General features: G+C 42.0%; 1 protein-coding gene across 2 annotated transcripts in view; it reads left to right on the top strand.

Annotated features, from left to right (window-relative positions):
• Window positions 1-21,383, top strand: part of Ythdc1 (YTH domain containing 1) — a 305,795-nt gene that overhangs the window by 63,811 nt on the left and 220,601 nt on the right. The window contains exons 4-5 of one of the 2 annotated variants that reach the window (XM_068382575.1): window positions 10,393-10,488; window positions 10,807-10,947. In XM_068382575.1, the coding sequence (XP_068238676.1) occupies window positions 10,393-10,488; window positions 10,807-10,947 (237 nt within the window). The remainder of the gene's footprint in view (window positions 1-10,392; window positions 10,489-10,806; window positions 10,948-21,383) is intronic. The other variant, XM_068382583.1, reaches the window with a different exon arrangement.

Below are 21,383 nucleotides of genomic sequence, written 5' to 3'. Positions count from 1 at the left end.
TTCCAAAGGTTTCACAAAAACCCTCGGTCCCTCCGCCTTCACGCGTGGAGGTTATCGAGCGTCTCCTGAGGAAGGAAGGATATTCGTCGAAGACCGCAGCAAGGATGTCAGGATACCTAAGACGGTCTTCGGTCGCGGTATACCAAGCAAAGTGGGCTACTTTTACCAAATGGTGCACCTCGAAGAACATCAGGCTGTTAGCGGCCTCCATTCACGAGATAGCCGACTTCGTGGTCTATCTGAGGGACGAAGTGGGCACGTCCATACCAGCCATCAAAGGAGTCCGGGCGGCGCTGGGCCAAGTCTTCCACCTGAAGGGCATCGACCTAGGTGCTTCCAGTCATATCTCGATGCTCATCAAGAGCTTCGAGCAGTCGTGTTCCCCCCAGGCCACTAGAGTTCCCCAGTGGGATGTGGCTAGAGTGCTGAAGATGCTTTCAGAGCCCCCCTTCGAGCCTCTCAAAGATATCCTGGACAAGGAGCTCACCCCTCAAGACGGTCTTCCTGTTAGCCCTTGCGTCGGCAAAAAGAGTAAGTGAGATTCATGGGCTGTCTTACGAGGTCTCACACTCGAAAGGGTGGCGAGAAGCTACTTTCAGGTTCTTGCCTACCTTCGTAGCCAAGACTCAGAACCCAGCTGTTTGGGACCCTAGGTTTGAGGGGTTCTCAGTGCTAGCAATCCCTCGTTCAGAGAACCTGAGGGACTTGCTACTGTGCCCAGTCAGAGCGGTACGTAAGTACCTAGAGAGAATGGCCAGACTTCGCCCCGAGACCAAGAATCTGTTCGTCTCCTCAGGACTAGTGAAGAAGCTGGTCTCTAAGAATACGATCTCCTTCTGGATGCGGCAGGTAATCATGAGAGCCTATGAGAGTTCGGGGGTCTCTCTTCCGGGAAAGCCTAGACCCCATGACATTAGGGACCTGAGTACTTCGTTGGCCTTCGAGAGGAACATGGCAGTGGGCCAGATCCTGAGAGCAGGCATGCTGTCAAGGCAGTCCACCTTTACGGCTCACTACCTAAAGGAATGTTCGAGAAAATCCTTGGACGGGTTCTGTTTTGGCCCTGTCATTTCTGCGCTCCAAAAGATTTAAGGTGTAGCCCCAGGGAAGCTGTGGGCGGTAAGTCCAAGAGACACAGGTTCCTTCCTTCCCTTCCCCCCCATCACCCTTCCCCTACATGACCCTTGAGTCCTTCACCTTCCATGGGATACACTGTCAGTGAATGAATACGTCTCCGAGGATTTTTACAGAGGTGAGTTACTTAGACACTAAGATAGTTTTTTGCGTAGTTTTCCCTAATTTCTCGTTTCTATTTTTGGGTCAGCAGAACCTAGCCTCCTATCTAGGTTCCTCTTTTCCCTTCGTCATCGGTCTCTAGGTCCGGAAGGCCACTCCCACCTCCTAAAGTATACCTGTAAGTCTCCTAAGAAAGTTGTTTGAGGTAAGAACTCCCTTTTGGAACAAATCACAAATTTTAAGTAATTTGTATTTTTCCTAATACAGTGAGCCCTCGCTACTTCGCGGATTCACGACTTCGCGGATTTTTTTCATAACGCATGTATATACATATATCGCGGATTTTCCGGAAATTTCGAAAATAGCCGCGATATATGAAGACCCCAAATATTTCGTTAATTCCATTAATAATTAGTAATATCTGCTCTTACTGATGGTTCTTTGCATTACATATGACATATAATTCAGTACAGAAAGAAATAAAACACGAAAAGAGAATGTGATCATACGATAATTCAGTATACGTAGTAAAATTAAATCGAACATGAAACGCAAATCAGATGCAGTCTGACTTTGTCATATTTGAATGGTGTAAGGCTGCTGATGGCTACTACTACAAATGTAATGGATGTGCATCTTTTCCATGAATCTTTTATATGTATACGTATGTAGTACTGCATCCAATAATATTCTTTGTTGCAAAAATCACATCTCGAATAAGCATACATATCCTACAACAAAACAAGCGTAAAATAGCGTACGTAAAGCATACTGTATATAGTACCTTGTATTTGAATTTGTAACTACTACGTAGCATGTAAGACGGACTGTGATTGGTTCCAGTGCTGATAGATGACGAATCAGCTCCCAAGTTTTGTAATCTAGCCTGTGATTGGTGTTTTGACCGCTTCTCCGATCTGCAGCATTTTCTCGCGGCCACTTTGTTTGCCGCTCTCTCGCCGGATAGATGCTGCTACGTTACTGTGTAACTTTAATCTGTGCTGTGCTTGACTGTTTGAAGTTGAAATTTTTGTTGAACTTTCTGTTTAACCCCTACAATGGCTCCCAAGCGTTCAATGGCTCCCAAGCGTTCTGCTTCTACTAAGGCTGGTAGTGAGCCTAAACGCCACCGAAAAATGATGACGATTGCTGAGAAGGTGACACTTCTCGATATGTTGAAAGAAGGCAGAAGTTACGCGGCCGCAGCCCGCCATTTTGGAGTGAATGAATCCACCGTTCGCTACATTAAGAAGGACGATGTGAACATTAGAAAGACGGCTGCCATCACCTTTAGCAGGTCAGCGAAGCGAGTTGTTACCGCTCGTAATAAAACGATCGTCCGTATGGAAGGTGCTTTAGCAGTCTGGATTGCCGACTGCCGGAAGAACATAGCCTTGGATACGAACACCATCCGAACCAAGGCTTTGGGTTTGTATGAGAATTTTGCGGCAAAAGAACCTGAAGACGACGATGGCGACCATGCTGAAGAAGACGAAAATGATGTACTAGATGAACCTCAAGCAGGGACATCCACTGATTCCCAGCCTCAGAAACAACGTTTTTCCGCCAGCAAAGGATGGTTCGCGAAGTTTCAGAAACGCTTCGGCCTGAAAAGCGTTTCCCTGCATGGCGAGGCTGCTTCCGCTGACACTACCGCTGCTGAAACTTACGCGAATGAGACATTTAAGAACATTATCATTGAAGGTGGATACAAGCCTGAACAAGTGTTTAATATGGATGAGACCGGCTTGTTTTGGAAGAGAATGCCGTCGCGAACTTTCCTGTTCAAAGAAGAAGCCAAAGCCTCTGGCTTTAAAGCATTTAAAGATCGTGTTACCCTCGTGATGTGTGGCAATGCTGTTGGATTTTTGCTAATCGAAAAACCCTCGCACTTTGAAAAATAAAAATAAGAATCTCCTTCCCGTGTACTGGATGCATAATCCAAAAGCATGGATTACGAAGATGCTGACCTCCAACTGGTTCCACCAGTGTTTTATCCCGCAAGTCAGTAAATATCTCTTAGACAGTGGCTTGCTATTTAAGATCCTTCTTATGGATAACGCTGGTGGACACGCAACTGATCTGTCGCATGAGGGCATTCAGGTTGAGTTCCTGCCACCCAACACAACGTCATTAATTCAACCGATGGAGCAGGGGGTTATCATGGCGTTCAAGGCCCTTTACACGAAGAATACCTTGGCGGACCTCGTTGCGTGTGGATGCTGCCCAAGATGATGAGGATGAAACATTCAATTTGAAGGCGTACTGGCGGAAGTACACAATAGCCACGTGCCTGCAGAACATCCAGAAGGCACTGAAAGAAATGAAACCTTCTACTGTTAATGCGAGCTGGAAGAAGTTGTGGCCCCAGATTGTTTACGATGACGAGGGATTTACACCTGCTGAAATTCAACACTCTGCAATACGGAAATCTGTGCAGTTGGCTGCGATAATTGGAGGTGACGGGTTTGGCGACATGACGACTGAAGACGTCAACGAGTTGTTGGACTGCCATTCCCAGCCGCTAACTGACGCAGACCTCGAAGACCTGACGAAATCGGTCAGTGAAGAAGACAGTGAAACACAGGAAGAGACCCAAGAAAATGTCAAAGAAACGGGCTTAACATTAGAACGGCTTGCCAAGCTCTGCAACCTTGCGAAGGAGTTGAGAGAATTGTCGCAAGAGTGGGACGAGGATATGGTTCGTTCTATGCAATTCTGCAACAAAATCGATGAAGACATGACTCCCGACAGGATGCTCTTCGAGCGAAAAAAGAAGCAGCGGCAGCAACTTCCGATCACAATGTTCTTCCAGCCTCGCAAAAAAGAGCCAGTTCCTCCTGCTACTATGCCTTCGGAAGAAATTGAAACTGCTACTATGCCTTCGGAAGAAATTGAAGAAGTGTCCCAGGAAGAAGTTGAAGAGGTGTCCCAGGAAAAGACACCTCCGTCTGAAGAGACGTAAAATACTATCATTGGCTGCACAGTAGAAGACATCATAAGCTTCATCATCATCATTTCTACTGTGCAGCAAATTCATCGCCATCGTCATTCAAGTTTTTCTTCAACTTCTTTCGTGGTGAGTACAGTAACAATCTTTATTTTTTTATACTACAGTACTTTAATATTTTAACATTTTAATATTTGTGCCTGTTTTAGTTTAGGGTACTGTAGTACATGCATTAAGTATTCTGTACATTAAAGGGTAGTTTGTTAACAGTACTACGTGAAGGGAAGGTTTTAAGAGTCTGAATATACATGTTATAACCTATCATATTTTTTTGTTTATTACATTTAAAAGATCTCTCTCTCTCTCTCTCTCTCTCTCTCTCTCTCTCTCTCTCTCTCTCGTAAATTATCATTCGGTCATTAGCGGCAGTTTGTTATTGTTGATTAAACGCCAAAAAAAAAAAGAAAAAATTGTTTTCCTGCTTTGCTACGTATGTAGGATTTTATATACAGTAGATACGGTAAATAATATTTGTAATAACATATTTACTAAAAGCTTTTAATATCATTATTTATCACTTTCATCATGCGTTTTTAATGCCTTCGTTTGTTTATTACAATCGAAGATGGAGCGTACAGTAAATGAATGGAAGGTTTCCGTTTCAGGCGGCGTCATAAAGAAAAACATTATATAAATGGCATTCATTTCATTTATTTGGAAGTCCTAAGAAAAATTAAGTAAAACATTGGTATTAACAAAATCAATATATAATCAATATAATCGATGCAAAAACTAACCTATACACAGATGTGTAAATGCGTTTGTTTCTTCATTATGATCAGAGATAAACGTAAACAAAACATTGGTTGTTATTTTTTATCGTGCTTTTTGGCATGTTTAGGAAACGCATGATATAAAATCGCCTTTAATATTTGTGCCTGTTTTAGTTTAGGGTACTGTAGTACATGCATTAAGTGTTCTGTACATTAAAGGGTAGTTTGTTAACAGTACTACGTAAAGGGAAGGTTTTAAAAGTCTGAATATACATGTTAAATAAATACGTAAATATGGTGTCCCTACTTCGCGGATTTTCAGCTATCGCGGTCGGGTTTGGAACCTATCTACCGCGATAAACGAGGGTTCACTGTAGTACTTACCTCGAACTACTTTCGGGTTATGTCCTGCCCATCCTGCCCCGAGTGCCTTTCAGGGCTTCTTAGAAACCTGTCCATCAGAAACTTACCGGAGGTCGAGACCTGAGCGAGCACGCTCTCTGACCCCGGGTCGCCTCATGGCGCGTATTCCTCCGCCAGAGAAAACGGAGATAGGGTAAACTACACAAAAGTCTGGTCGGTTGGGAGGAGATCCCAGATACTCCTAAGAAAGTAGTTCGAGGTAAGTACTGTTAAGAAAAATACAAATTACTTAAAATTTGTGATTTCTTTCTGACTTTGGGAAACCATCAGGAGAGCATAAAGGAATCAGGGAGATCCATCTATGCAATCCACTTCCAGAGCCCATGATGTCAGAGGAATTGCTGCCACTAGGGTTTTCTGTAAAAACCATTCAGTGTCACAAATCCTTGAAGCTGGTGTCTGGAAAAGACAAACCACCTTTGCAGCTCACTCCTGTTTCAACAATGTGCTTTCCTTTGGGACAATTGCATCGTCAAGAGAAGGGATGCAATTGTTGGTGAGTGTGTATCAAATGGGTACGAGGGATTCGGTGCTTCGGAACACCCAGATGACGCAGTGTCCAACTTTGTTCCCGCCTGCTGAGGTCGTGGCGGCTGTTGATAAATGGGAAAAGGCAATCCAAGCTACTTTCTTTTGTCGGGCAGCCTTCTCTAAGCATTCTCAGCTGCCGCCTACTAAACCAAGAGCTTCCTCTCTTAAACAGCAGCCTCCACAGTGTAGGCTTCCTGAGTAAGACCATCCTCATTACCGGAGACAGGATTCAACATACTGTATTCCCTTTGGTTCTGCAGACATTCCGAACGACAAGGTCGAGGAAGTACTGTAGAGGTTTGCGCCAGGGAAGATAAATCCCTCATTCTACCACCTGTGGGGGATGCATAGCAAGTCGGTGGACGATATGGTCATTCTACAGGGTGAAACCTTGGACTGCAGAGGTCCCTCACTCCGGGTATTACGGCCCGTTCACGACATGTAGCCCTTCTCTGACTTGGACTTTGATGAAACTGTTATTGTATTTTAAAGGAACTCCAAAGAACCTTTTACAAGATGAGGTTCAGGTTATGCTGGGAAACAATGCCATCGAAGAAGTCCAGGACTGATCTCTGGCCTTCTACAGCAACTTGTTCTTAGTGGAAAAGTTGACGGGAGCTTGAACCTGTTCATCTTCCAGCAACAGTTCAAGATGGAGACACCCAACACAGTCCTACAGGGAATCAGATGAAACTAATTCCTGCATTCTATAGACCAAAAGGATGTATATTTTCAGGTACTCATTCATCCTAAGTCCAGAAGATACTTCTGATTTGTTCAATGAGAAAAGAAATTCCAGTTTTAAGTCAGTGCTTTGGCCTGTCTATGGCACCCTAAGTCTTCACTCATCTCTTCACTAATGTGTCTTCATCGGTGCACACCATGGTCATCAGACTTCTGTAATACTTGGATGACTGGCTGATACTGGCAGAGGCAGAAGCTCAACTTTTAAATCACAGAAACCTTTTCAAGTTTTGTCCAGCTTAACCTCGTTGGTTGGGATGTCCGCGACACCGAAAAAACCATGTCATAGGCTGTTGCCGGTAATGAGGACGAAGCTTACGCTGCGGAAGCTGCTGCTTAGGAGAGGAAGCTTTTGGTTTCGCAGGTGGCGAATGAGACTGTTTAGATGAGGCTGGCCTCTGAAAGAAGGTTGCTTGGCTTCTCTTTTCCCATTCATCAAGATAAGAACATAATTGGACACTGCTTCATCGGGATGTTCCGAAACGGCAATGAGTCCCTCGAAGCCTTTGTGACGCGTAAACTTACTAACAACTGTATCCCTTCTCTTGAAGATGCAGTTGCCCCAGAGGAAAGAACATTGGTGAAACAGGAGTTCTAGTGCCTTAGCCCATGACCAAACATAGAACTTTTTCTGCTTATGAGCACTGGGGCAAATAACTTTGCCGACCTTGCCACCTTAATGGATTCCTTCGGAGCAAAGACTTCTTGTTCGATCTTACGAATGGTGTCCTACACCTGTTGGGACCAAGGTAGTTCCAGCCTATGTCTAGAACTGTAGGGTTCAGGGAAGAACCCGTCAATGGACATCTTCCTATTTTCAGTGTAGGAGAGCTTCACCAAGTTTATTTAACTTTTGGATTACTGTACCCCAAGAACCCGCAGAAAGGACAACTCCTTATCCTGCTCTGCCGTCAGAGTTTCCAATGAATCTATGCCCGTAGGATCTGAGGAATCTACCTCTACACTGGCAGTAGATGGATCCTCAATCATGATTTGAGAAGGAGAATCAGCTAGGTCTATCCTAACCTCGGGTGAGGAACAGAAGCATCTTCCCGCTTGACTACTGGACGATGATTCTTACACCTTTCCATTGTCTCCCCAAGTCTGGTGCAGGCATGGATGAGAGGGACAGTGACAATACCTGATCATGCCAGAACATCTCCATTTAGGCATGGACAGGATATTGTTTAGCAAGAGGAACTGGAGGCTTAACATGCACCTAATCTGAGGTAGGGTCAAGATCAATCGGGACCAAACAGTACTCCCCTTTGAATTGCTCACTCTTAGATGCTATCAAAACACAAGGATCTGGAAGTCTTGAGTTAGAAACTGATGAAATCGAGGGGAATACAAGATATAATGGGCCTAGTCCGTCTCGAGGGATGATCCTGAGGAATTGCCCTAGGAAATGGAGAGAAAGGTTCAGGACTTCTCTTTTTTCTATATGCTGTAAAGGCTTGAGGGGTAACTATGTTCATATTCGTTGGAACTGGGTTGTTTCCGCTTCTGTTAGGAGTTGATCTAGGAGGTGAGTTCTGCGCCTAACCTGCAACACCTCGTCACCCTCCAATAACAAGTGGAGGAGCACAGGAGACCTTAGGAGAAACTGTATAATCCACCCCTGCAGTACGAAGGTGCGCATCGTGAGGGACCGTGGGGCGCCCCCTAAAGTGAATTGTTGGACATACGTCTTAACCTGTAGTATGGCAGACATGTCTTACACTCCCTTAAATTGTACGAAGACAGACGAGCCTCACTAACTCTTGCTCTTCGTTGTTGTTGATGAACCGCCATGCTACCATGCTAGCACTCTGGCCTGGTTAGAAAATTAAGATGTTGAACTCTGTGGCTATTCCTCACCTGACGGACCACTTTTAAAGACATTGTCGTAGAAGATTTAATTGACATGACTCGGCTATCATGAACTAGTAGCCGTTATGGTGTAAATGGAAGGCTAGACTTCGTTGCACGAGGCTGAGAAGTGTAGGATGTCAAGAAAGTCAAGAAAAGCAATGGTAAGGAGTCAGGCAAGATTAATGATGAAGGCCTCTCAGGGATTGTTGGCACTCTAGTGTACAATCAGGTATGTGTGCAAGTGAGATTGCTCTGGAAAATGCTCCAAAAACCTCAAGATGTAAACCCCATCTTATAGAATGATAACTTGATTTGAAAACCCAGGTTAGAAATAAAGAGCTGATCGTAAAAGGCCAGAGCACTGAAAGTTGGCAAAAGCGATGGCGCATCATTACGGGTCTTGGCCGTCATGTGGCGAACATTAGTTGGAGCACGCTCAACAACTGAAGACGAGAGGTTGTGATCAACCTCTAATGTAGGATTTCCTACCTCACTGCAGGGCAAAGGAATCTTCATCTTCAGGATGAACCTGGAGAAATACATACCACAATCCATTGTCAGGTAGCATGGCGACAGACCCAACTATAAAGGCTCAGTCAGGGGAATTTCCAGAGTCAAGAGTATGAGATCTGGACTACTACTCCTTCAACACTGAAGCAGTTGAAGGAGAACAATCACGTTTATGTCGATATCTTCCTTCCATGAAAATTTCTCCCATTGGAAGGATGACCACTCCCTACAAATAGCACAAGGGGTCTCTGAGGAGCATAGATGTCCTCTTCACGTTGATACACAGGATGAGGATTACTTCTACATGACTCATGAAAGGCGCATAGCAGCCCTTCCTCATCAGGACAATTCCTTATCACAGTTTGCTTCGTACTCATTCTGAAAAACGACTGAAAACAATTAACAAAGGCAATGAAAACTTCAAAGGGCCACAACGGATGTCTGAACGTCAGTACTGCTGGAGATAGAGTAGGTTCTCCGCTTCAAACCAGAGCCTGTCAACCCAACACACGAGCAAATAGGGCATGCCATGTTGGTTGCCAGATATTCGGTGATTCTTCATTGGCCGTACCAGCTTACTTGTCAGAGTATACCAATTTTAAATGACTCAGGTTTGTATACAAATTATTTAAAAGATTTTTGTTTTGCATTGTAGTTGTATGAATTTTGATTACTTTACATGCCAGAAAAATGAATGCATTAGTCCAAATTTGAATATTCATAATTTAACCCTAGATATCTTATGGGATGTTATTTGATTGTTGTGGGATTTGCAATTTTTTTTTTATTAGTTTTTTTTTCTGTGGGAAATGTTTGAATGAAGGAAGGAAAAGAGATGAGTGAGCTGTGGGGGGAGTCATGCAGACAGACATATACAGCTATCCGTATTCTGGTCATGTGGAAAAATTCATATGGCTTTTTGCATGAAAGAGAAGCATTTGAGGGGTAATGTACTGTCTGTGTTTGTGATAGGTTTTGATTTAACAAAGCTGTACTATGAGTTTGTAAGTATGATTATATTTGAACTCAATCATTGCAGGTAGTCATGTCTTGATAATTGGTTTTTGATATCATAATCTTTATTTTTTAAGGGTTATAGATGGTGACTGTTGCCCGTTACCTTTATAAATCTTAATTCAATTTAAGGTGGTGATTGCTGCCTGTTACCTTAAAAAATCTCAATAGAATATTACTAAAATTTATTTTCAGGTGAAATTTACACATTGGATGAAAGGTGTTGTTTTCTTTCTAGATTGAAAAAGCCATATGAATTTTATCCTTAATTTTTTTGTAAATTTAATTATTTTGTACAGTATATTCATGTCTGTCACTCACTCTTTCCCTTTCTCTTTCTGTCTCTCTGGGAAGTAGCTGACACCATTATCTTGGATAATGCTGCTGATATAGCGACTTTGGAAGATCTTTCTGATATAGAAGATGAAGTCCAAGAAGGAAATGCTAATGAAGGTAAATAAGAAGAGGGGAATGGTAAATTTTGTTGTTTTTATTGAAGATTTAAAATTGATAGGCATTTTGGGATTCACGTAATATTCCATAAGAGCTGGCATCTTATCTGACTTTATTATATGGTGGGAATATTTAAGATTTCTGTTTTCACTCACAGGTTTCTAGAAATCACATTGTTTCAGTCATTTTACACTCATATTAACTGTCTTCAAAATACTTTACTGTATTTAGAACTGTGTAAACCTTTAATCTTTACTTAACATGTGATGTTATGCATATTAACAAAAGCAAATGTTTTTTATCTTTGTGACTTCACAGAAGACGGTGATAAAATGGGAGAAGATGGAGACATGGAATTTGACACACGCTCTGAAGCATCATCTGACCATCAGTTTACAGATGATGAACCATCTATGAGTGAAGCATCCAGAGCATCTTCCATTTCAAGAGAGTCCTCGGGTAAGTGCATTTTTTTATCAGAACATTTTCATTCTAGGTATATATCATGATAGTTACACTTGATTCACATTTGCTAAGCTTTGGCAAAAGCTCCCCAATCATCTCAGGCTAAAGTGTGCAACCTAAAAGCTTGCATTACTGGGTGTAGCTCCTCTACCTTGATGATTGTCTAGTCATATGCATAAAAGACTTCCTTGTAATGGTCAGTATTTGAGAAGATGTTCCTGTTTTGAAGAGAGAGGTATGCAAATACTGTACTAGAAACAGTAAAGCGAGATGGTGCCACAACTAAACCTTATGTGGCTTTTTTTATAGGTAGAACTTAAGTTTTTCAGTCTCCCTTGAATGGTTTCTAGTGATGTATTTTTATTATTACTAACTAAGCAACAACCCTAGTTGAAAAAGCAGGATGCTATAAGCCCAAGGGCTCCAATGGGAAAAAATAGCTCAGTGAGGAGAGGACATATGGAAATAAACTACAAGGGAAGTAATAAACAATCAAAATAAAATGTTTCAAGAACAGTAATACCATTTAAATAGATTTTTCATATATAAACTATAAAAACTTAAAAAAAAAGAGGAAGAGAAATAAGACAGATGTGTGCCTGAAAGTACCCTCAAGCAATGGAACTCTACCCCTTAGAAAGTAGAACACCATGGTACAGAGGCTATGGTACTGCTCAAGATTAGAAAACAATGGTTTGATTTTGGACTGTCCTTCTAGAAGAGCTGCTTTCAATAGCTAGAGTGTCTCTTCTACCCTTACCAAGAGGAAAGTAGCCACTGAACAATTGCATTGCAGCAGTACCCCTTGAGAAAAACAGAATTGTTTGGTAATCTTAGTGTTGTCTGGTGTATGAGGACAGGAGAATGTGGAAAGAATAGGCTAGGCTATTTCGTGTATGTGTAGGTAAAGGAAAAATGAGTTGTAACCATAGAGAGTGCTCCAATATAGTACTGCCTGACCAGGCAAAGGACCCAATATTTCTAGCAGTAGTATCTTAGGAGTTGAGTATGATGGGCAATAGGCCATAGCAAGGTTCTAAAAGCCTACAGGTTACTTGTTATACTGTCTGTTACATCCCACCAGGGTATCTGGTTTCTTCAATTATTTTTTTTTTGTATTCATGTTCAATTGGCAAATTCTTTGCAATCTCTTAAGAATGATGTTCCACCATTTACCAATAAATTGTAGTCGCTTCTACTTTGAAGGCATTAGCTTTAACTCTGTTTCAGGTTTTTTATTAATCTTGTTGTCCAACATATTTTTACTTTTATTGATGGATTTTCCCTAGGTGCACCTCAGTGCAGAATAGGCTCTCTGTCCTACCCTTATGATTAAATGCCTTAAATTCAGTCATGAGGAAACGTAGGGAGCACACAATTTAGTCGCTTCATTGGTGATGATGAGGATATAATACCATTCTCTAGATCTGTTTTGTTGATGATAAGGAAACATATTTTTTATCAACAAAATAAAACTTGAAAGGAAAAGGCTCCAGTTTATTTTGTGGTGATAAGGTCATATAAAATCTCCCTTCAACAAAATAGAAAATAGAAGAAAAAAGTTGCAGATTTTTGTTGCTGTGATGATGAGGGCATACAGTAGGGTCCCGAATTAAGCGTGTTCGAATTACACGATTCCCCTTTTCCGCGATCGCTATTTTTCAAAAATAAATTTTCTGTATCTGTGAGGCTGTTCAAAGTTCGTGAGTCAAGCACTACAAAATGTATCAAATCTATTGTCTTTTTAAGTATATTGGTAGCCCTAAATACGGTGATTTATAATAAATGTTACAAAACAATATCAACATTACATTTCATTAACATAATTTCATAATGAATAGCCTATTTAAGGATAAAATTCCACATCAACAATGAAATCAACTGTTAACTGTGCGAGTCCAGCTGACAAAATGTAAACAGAAATGTGGTTACGTTCTCGGCAATCTTTATCTTTCTCCAACCTTACGATAATTGTAATGGTAGTGTTAATGATGGTATATTAAAGCATTATTTTTGTTTAGTACAGTATATTTAAAAGCCTTATTTTTCCCTCTGGGCGTTCAAGGTTTTCACGAGTAAACTGGGTTCGTTTATCGGCAGTGAATAGCCTAAACTTCGGTAAGGAGTCGTCAATATTTTGTCATATTTTAAACAGTATACATTTGATTTGCAAACATTGGTTTTGTAGAGTAGACGGTAAAATAAAATCTAGAGAGAGAGAGAGAGAGAGAGAGAGGGGGGGGGATTTGATGGCAGAAATCCCCCTCTCTCTCTCTCTCTCTCTCTAGATTTTATTTTACCGTCTACTCTACAAAACCAATGTTTGCAAATCAAATGTATACTGTTTAAAATATGACAAAATATTGACGACTCGTTACCGAAGTTTAGGCTATTCACTGCCGATAAACGATAACAAACCCTTTAATGCAAACTAACTGTATCCTTTGATATTCCTCTATATTTATCACGAATTCCTTCTATACCTCCTCAGACACTCTTATTTCAAATATATAAATTATTCTTATCACAACTAACACCATCTAGTCATTTTCATTCCATTATATCTATTATTCCTCTAGATCTTATTCCCTTTCCTTATTCTGTTTATTCGATGGGATTCGTTTTTCCCTTTACCGTCTTTCAGAATCTATTTTTAGCCACTGGCAACCAAATCCCCCCTTCCCCCGTCTCCTACCGTCTCCCCTGCGAGTCCACCCAGCCTATCTCATCACTCCCCCCACCTTCATCCTCCCCTGTTCTAGGTCTGTAACCTTCTGCGTCATAATCTCTCTCTCTCTCTCTCTCTCTCTCTCTCTCTCTCTCTCTCTCTCGTTATACAATACTTACAAATAGATGAAGAAACCAAAATCGGTTTTCTTGAAGTGTCAATTAAATACAAAACGAAAAAATTATACCGTGTATACATCCATTTCAATCATAGCTTAAAATACGGTAACCGATTTCGTCCGCAAACCACTATTTTTTAGGAAACACCATTCTATTCCAGAAAATTTTTACTCTTTAAATGTCAATTGCGCTATAATAAAACATGTATGTACTTATGTTGTTAAATTTCGGGTGTGTTTTAAAAATCGAGTATTGCTAACTTATTTTTGTTTTACTTTTGGCTGTGATCACATCAGCTGATGTCTAGCTTCCGCGCGAATACAATAACAAAGAATTGTTTACACCATTTCTTAACTTATTCAAACCATCTATACAGTTAATATTACATAAACACCCATGTGTTATAACCTATCATATTTATTGTTTAGTACTTTAAAACCATCTCTCTCTCTCTCTCTCTCTCTCTCTCTCTCTCTCTCTCTCTCTCTCTCTCTCTCTCTCTCTCACATCGAACGTTATAGCGGTAACCTAATTGTTCGGTGACTTTAAAAATAGGCCTAGTACTTTTTTCTTTTACCTTTTTTGCATATGGATCCATAATTGAGGTGGGTACAAGTTGACTTATAACTGAAGTTAGGAAAAGTATTTTGGATATGGAAAGGACAATTATCTTTCGTAACAGTTTAGAATTATCGTAAGTTATCACTCTGTCATTAGCGGCAGTTTGCTATTGTGGATTAAACGCATAAGGAAAAAAAAATTTCCAGCTTTGCTACGAATTTAGGAATTTATATGGATACGGTAAGTAAAATATTTGTAATAACATAATGTTTACTAAATGTTTGTAATATCATTAGTTATGACTTAGATCATGTGTGTTTAATGCATTCGTTTGTTTATTATGATCGAAGATGGAGCGTAAACAAATGGAAGGGTTCCGTTTCAGGCGGCATCATAAAGAAAAACATTTCATAAATGGCATTCATTTCATTTATTTGAAAGTTCTAATAAAAAATAATTAGAACATTGGTAATAACAAATTCAACATATAATCTATACTTGGTAAAATTGCTGTCAATTCAAAAACAGATGTATAAATGCGTCTGTTTCTTCGTTGTGATCAGAGATAAAACGTAAAAAAAACATTGGTTGTCGTTTTTCTATTGTGCTTTTTAGCGTGTTTAGGAAACGCATGATATAAAATCGCCTTTATTTTGATAATTCTGGATTTTCAATCATACAACAAGCTAGTCTATAGAGTGATGGTTTTGCTATTCACCAGTTGTATTATACAATAGATATGACAAACATTAAAATTTGTCTGTATTTTGGGTTGTGTTATAACGGGAAATATATGGTGTTTACACCTATCCTGGTTGTAATTTTAACCATTTTTCAAGTTATTAGAACTTTAAAGTATATTAAATGTTTTATTTATTTACAAAAACAATTTGATATTATAAAGAAATACAGTATAGTACAAAGAAAGTATTGGAAATGGGTAGTAAACACATTTGAATAGGCAAATTGCTGGTTGCCATGGCCACAATGGAATTATTTCTGTTAGTTGTGTTTCGAAATTCGCGATTTTCCATTTACACGAGGTCATTAATCGACCAAATTCTCGCATAATTCGGGACCCTACTGTACTACCTCTACTGTCACTAAAATGGAAAAAGGAAGAAAAGTTTCCAGATTTTTAGAGGTGGTATGCTCTTTCCCTTCAGAAAAATATAAACTGGGAGAAAAAGGTTTCATATTTTTTGTGGTGAGATAAGGACATATTACCATTTACTTCAGCTAGATAGAAAATGAATTTAAACATTCCAGTTTTTTATTGTGATGATAAGGACATGTTACTTCTCCCTTCAGAAAAATAAAAAATTGGAAGAAGTAGGATTTGGATTTTTTGTGGTTATTATAAGGACATATTACTTATCCCCTTACCTTAATAGGAAATGGAAGAAAAAGGTTTCAGATATTTTTTTGTGATAAGGACAGAATTATTAATGAGATCTCCACGGGGGCAATGGAGAAGAAGCTTTTACACCCAGCAGAAAGAGAGATGGATCTTCTATAACAACAGAAGATGAAGAAAGGAAACGGATGGAACACCTAAGTGAGGTCATGAACAGAAGTTGAGAAGGGAATAATTTAATTGATATTCCTGAAGCTGAGGAAGACCTTGATGTGCCCATGTATGAATTCAGTGTGTTTGAAGTCGAAGTTATCATTAAAAAACTCAAGAGATGGAAAGCCCCTGGATACGATGAGGTGATATTGGCCAAAAATTAAGTGATTCCCAGGATACCTAGAAGATTATTTTGTAGAATGTGCCGTGAATAGGCAAAACCTGATGAGTGAATGCTATGAGTGTTTGAAAGTGGTAAAAAAAAATCTTAATGATTGTAATGATTACAGAGGCATCACACTTACATTCAGTTGTCATGAAAATATATAGTATGCTTATTCTAAAGAGCATAGAAAGAAAGATTACTGAAAAGCTGAGAGATGAACAATAAGGATTTTTAAAAGGTAGAAGTTGTACTGACTAAGAAAGTAGACTGAGATGGTATGGTTATGTCATGCGAAGAGATAAACAGTATATTGGGAGGAGAGTGATGGAAATAGAGGTACAGGGAAAGAGGAGAGGGAGACCAAGGCGAAGGTGGGTGGTCTGTATCAAGGATGACCTTCGAAAAAAGGGATTAACCTGTGATGAAGTGTGGGACAGAGGTAGATGGAGAATGCTGGCCAGAAACATCAACCCCACATAAAGTGGGAGAAGATGCAGACAAAAAAGAAGTTGTACTGACTAAATTTTCATTTTTAAACATAAGACTTATCCGGTAGTTATATATATAGCTTACGTCCCTGACGTCACGGCAGAAAATTCAAAATTCAAAATTCTAATCGCCGATTAGATAGCCAGGTGTACCAACCCTGCGCCCTAGCGAGGTACCTGGGAACCATTCCAGGAACCCTCATATATTCCCTGCCGTCGCTAGTGGCGACACGTGGATATTTTGTTCGTCAATTTTGATCTTATTTTGGTGAAGTACAAAACTTTGGCTGTTAACTCCCGCTTGTTTTTTATCTCGCTTTTGGATATTCTTTAATTCGATTGGATTTAGAACATTTTTGACCCTTGCTTGTCTGATTTCTCTTTAAATTTTTCAAAATGGCCACCCCCCCCATAACTTTTAGGGTATGTGTGAGTAGTGGGTGTAAGACCCGAATGGCAAAATCTTCTCTTGATCCCCATTCTCTGTGTTGCTTGCAGAGGTAAAGAATGTGATTTGGGGGATTGCTGTGATGAGTGTGTTCTATTATCAGAGCATGAATGGATTGAGTTTGACAGGTATAGGCGTAAACTCAAAAGGGATGGGTTGAGACGAAGTTCTTCCCGTTCTTCTAAAGATTTTTCTTCTTCCCATGTCACTAACCCTATTCCTTCCCCTGTAGTGGTAGATCCTGATCCCGCTACTGTAACTGCTAATGAGCCGTCGCTCAAAGATATGTTGGTTGCGATTCTAGCGCTGGGCGCTAAAGTGGAATCTCTTGCGGCGGACAGAACCCAGCTGATGTCCGACGTCAAGCAGTTGAAGGGCAAAAGTGCGAAAAGTGCAGTGGAGGGTGCGCCTGCTCGCGTCTGTCGTCCTCCTAGTCCTAGATCTCTTCCAAGCTCCCCAACCCCTGGGAGAAGGAATGTCGAACGGCAAAAGGAGACGAGAGGCTTTAAAACACGAGCAGACGTCCCCTCGAACGTACCTGTGGGTGCTTCCCAGGACGTTCACCCTCACCAATGGAAAGGTGAGGTTAAGTGTTTCTCGTCGTCTTCGGATGACGCCTTGGCTAAAAGAGGTTGGAAGCTTGCTTCCAGACCTCTTAAGAGGACCTTTGATAAGGCCAATCAACGTCCTGCTAGTTCGCGGCCTGGTTGTAGTCATCGGGATACGCCAGAGTCGTTTGAAAGTTCTCCGACTAAACGCCCTTATAGGACGTTGGGCGGTACAAAGGATCCTACTATGCAGTCAGGACCAGGCTTAACCTCAATCCAGGCGCCCACGCAGCCTTCGGACTGGTTTTCACCTTCCAGGCACTCTGTACCCTTGAGCGATGAGGAGAATGTTGTGGTGTCATCACCGAGATCACAACGTTCAGATCCTAATTTTGTCATGCTACAAGAGATGCAAAGCAGGCTCTCGTCGTTCATGCAGAACTATCAACGAAGCGACAAACCTCAAGCTGACACGTGACAGTTATTGTCAGGATCGAGACAGCGAGCAAGCTGCTCAGCACGTTTTGAAACTTCCTTTAGGACGTGTTCGCGAACGTAGCCTTAAGCGCACGGCGGTTCATGATGTCGAACGTCCTCATTGTCGAGGCTCTAAGCTTCCTGCTAGCTTCCTTGAACGTCCTTTAGGACGTGATCCTGAACGATCACCTAAGTCCGCAGTTGACAGCCCTAATGTCGATCGCGCTTTATTACGAGGCACAGAACGCCCTTACAAGCGCAAAGACATCCTTCGGTCAGATCGTGTGCCCGAACGTCCTTCAAAGAGAGATGTTGAACGCCCTGTCAAACAGGTTGTCGAACATCCTTCGAAACAGGCTGCCGAACGTCCTGGGAAGCAGGCTGCCGTTCGTCCTACGAAACAGGCTGTCGAACGTCCTTCGAAACAGGCTGCCAAACATCCTGCGAAACAGGCTGTCGAACGTCCTAGATTTCAGGACGCCTTCCGCTCTTCAAGTTACCTTATGGAACGTCCTCCTCGACGTGTTTCCGAGCGGCAAACAGCCGAACAGGTCGTTGAGCGGCAAGCGGTTTCGCAGGGCTGAACGCTTGTCAGAAAGCGACGGCAAGCGCCTTTCAGGATACAATCTTGAATGCCCTACCTCTTACCATATTTCAGACGCTTCAGAAGTTAGTCTTGATGATGATGATGAGGCTCACTCTTTCCAAGATGACACTAACGCAGTTCAAGTTCAGGACCTCATTAGTTCCGATCGCGTTGATCGCGAGCGTTTGGCTGAGCCGCAAGTATCATGCCCGCTTGATATTATTCGCAATGATCCTGTTTCTGTTGCTGTCAGAACTCAGGATATTTTCGAGAAGGATACTGCTCTCAATACTGTTACTCCCGATGGAACTTTACCAGAGAAGGACGTTGAAGGTCAGCTTTCTCCTGTGGAGTTTGAGGAAGTGTCAGAAGACGAGGACTCTTTCTTTTCATCATTCTACCGACTTGAAAAAACTTATGAAAGTTTTTACTGAGGAATTCTCAGACTTCTTTGTGCCAGTGGCTCCCCGTTCGCCACCGTCTTGAGTTTACTCTTGGGAAGGCTTCTAAGAAGGCTCGCTTTACCAAGATGGTTTTATCACGATCATTTAGAGGGCTCTAAAACTGATGGGTGACTGGATGCAGTCTTAGAAAGCCTTAGGGAAAGCAGCTTTTGCTTTTCCTCCAGCTAGACTGGCCTCCAGGTCTAGTATCTGGTACGAAACAGGAAAAGTTCTCGGCTTGGCGATACCTGCCTCTGCCCAGGGAGATTTCTCAAGCCTCTTAGACGCTCCTCGTCGGTCGGCCATGAGGAAGACCAAGATCTTCTGGTCTACATCGGAGATGGACCACCTGCTCAAGGGCATATTTAGAGCCTTCAAAGTTTTTAACTTCTTGGACTGGACTCTTGGAGCTTTGGGTAAAAAATTCGCTACTTTTAAAGAGGGGGATACCTCTGCCCTAGTCCATTTAATGTCCTGTATGGACAAGGCTTTGCGGGATGGATCCAACGAATTAGCAGCGCTCTTTTCTGCAGGCATCCTAAAGAAAAGGGATCAGTTATGCTCGTTTCTTTCTCTGGGGGTTACTCCCTTCCAGAAATCCGAGCTGTTGTATGCGCCTCTTTCTCCCTTGTTGTTCCCACAATAACTAATTAAGGAGATATCGTCAGCCTTGGCTCAAAAGGCTACTCAAGATCTGATCTCTAAGACAGCCAGAAAAGCTCTTCCACCCTCATTTACCAGTCGCAAACCTAAGGAAGAAACTTCTTTACCCAAGTTTTCCCAGCCCTTTCGAGGGAGATCTTCCAGCAGGGATAGCTCCAGACCTGACGCTAGAAGGAATGAGAGGAGAGGCTTCAGAGCAGGGCGAAGCAGAGTCTACTGCTTTCGCCTTCATGCAGTAGGAGCCAGACTACTCAACTTCTGGTAAGCGTGGGAGAAGAGAGGAGCAGATCAATGGTCTATACAGATCTTGAAGGAGGGTTACAAGATCCCCTTTCAAAGGAATCCTCCTTTGGTCTTAGCTCCTGTGGATCTCTCTCCTAGATACAGAGAGGAGGCAAAGAGACAAGCTCTGACTATCCAAGTGTCTTTTATGTTGGAAAAGGGGGCCATAGAAAAAGTACAGGATATATGTTCACCAGGCTTTTACAACCGCCTGTTCCTGGTACCCAAGAACTCGGGGGGATGGCGTCCAGTCCTGGACGTGAGTGCGCTGCAAGTTCATCCAGAAGACGAAGTTCTCAATGGAGACTTCGAAATCAGTTCTAGCTGCAGTAAGGAAAGGCGACTGGATGGTCTCTTACCTCCAGGACGCCTGCTTCCACATCCCAATCCATGCGAGCTTCAGGCCTTTTTTAAGATTCGTTTTCAAGGGACTAGTTTTCCAATTTCGAGCCCTATGCTTTGGCCTCAGCACAGCCCCACAGGTCTTTACGAAGCTCATACTAAAAGTAGCAAAAATTCTCCACTCAAGGGGCATCAGAGCCTCCTTGTATCTCGACGACTGGCTTCTCAGAACTCACTCATACGATCACTGCCTGAAGGATCTTCAGACAACATTGAACCTTACAAAAGAACTGGGTCTCCTTGTCAACAAGGAAAAGTCTCTCTTGATTCCATCTCAAGAGATTCTTTATTTGGGAATGACGATTCGGAGTCAGATTTTTCAGGCATTTCCATCTCCTTTAAGGATGGAGCAAGCCAAGTTGAAACTCCAATCTTTTCTAAGCAAGAATTTGTGTTCAGCAAGGATGTGGATGAGTCTAGTAGGAACCCTCTCCTCCTCAGAACAATTTGTTCCCCGAGGAAGACTGAACTTTCGTCCTCTCCAGTTCCATCTCAACAGCCATTGGAACAAGGAGAAAGACCTAGAGACTGTCTATTCCAATTACGAACTCCATCAAAGACTGCCTTCGGTGGTGGGACGAACCGAACAAGTTCCAGGAAGGTCTCGACCTAACGCAAAAGAGCCCAGACCTTGTGTTATGCTCCGACGCCTCGGACTCAGGGTGGGGAGCAACCCTAAACAAGTTGGAAGTTTCGGGACTGTGGTCAGAGAACCAAAAGAACTTGCATATAAATCACAAGGAATTGTTGGCAGTTCTTTTAGCCCTAAAAAGTTTCGAAGGATCAGTCACCAACAAAGTGGTTCAAGTCGATGCCGACAACACGACGGCATTGGCTTACATTGCCAAGCAGGGGGGAACTCACTCGATATCTCTGTACGAGACGGCAAAGAATCTCCTTTTGTGGGCTAGGGAGAGGAACGTTATCCTTTTAACAAGGTTCATCCAAG

The sequence above is a fragment of the Palaemon carinicauda genome, chromosome 1, assembly GCF_036898095.1.
Source record: "Palaemon carinicauda isolate YSFRI2023 chromosome 1, ASM3689809v2, whole genome shotgun sequence".
Lineage (NCBI taxonomy): Eukaryota > Metazoa > Arthropoda > Malacostraca > Decapoda > Palaemonidae > Palaemon > Palaemon carinicauda.
This window is presented reverse-complemented; position numbering and strand designations above follow the sequence as displayed.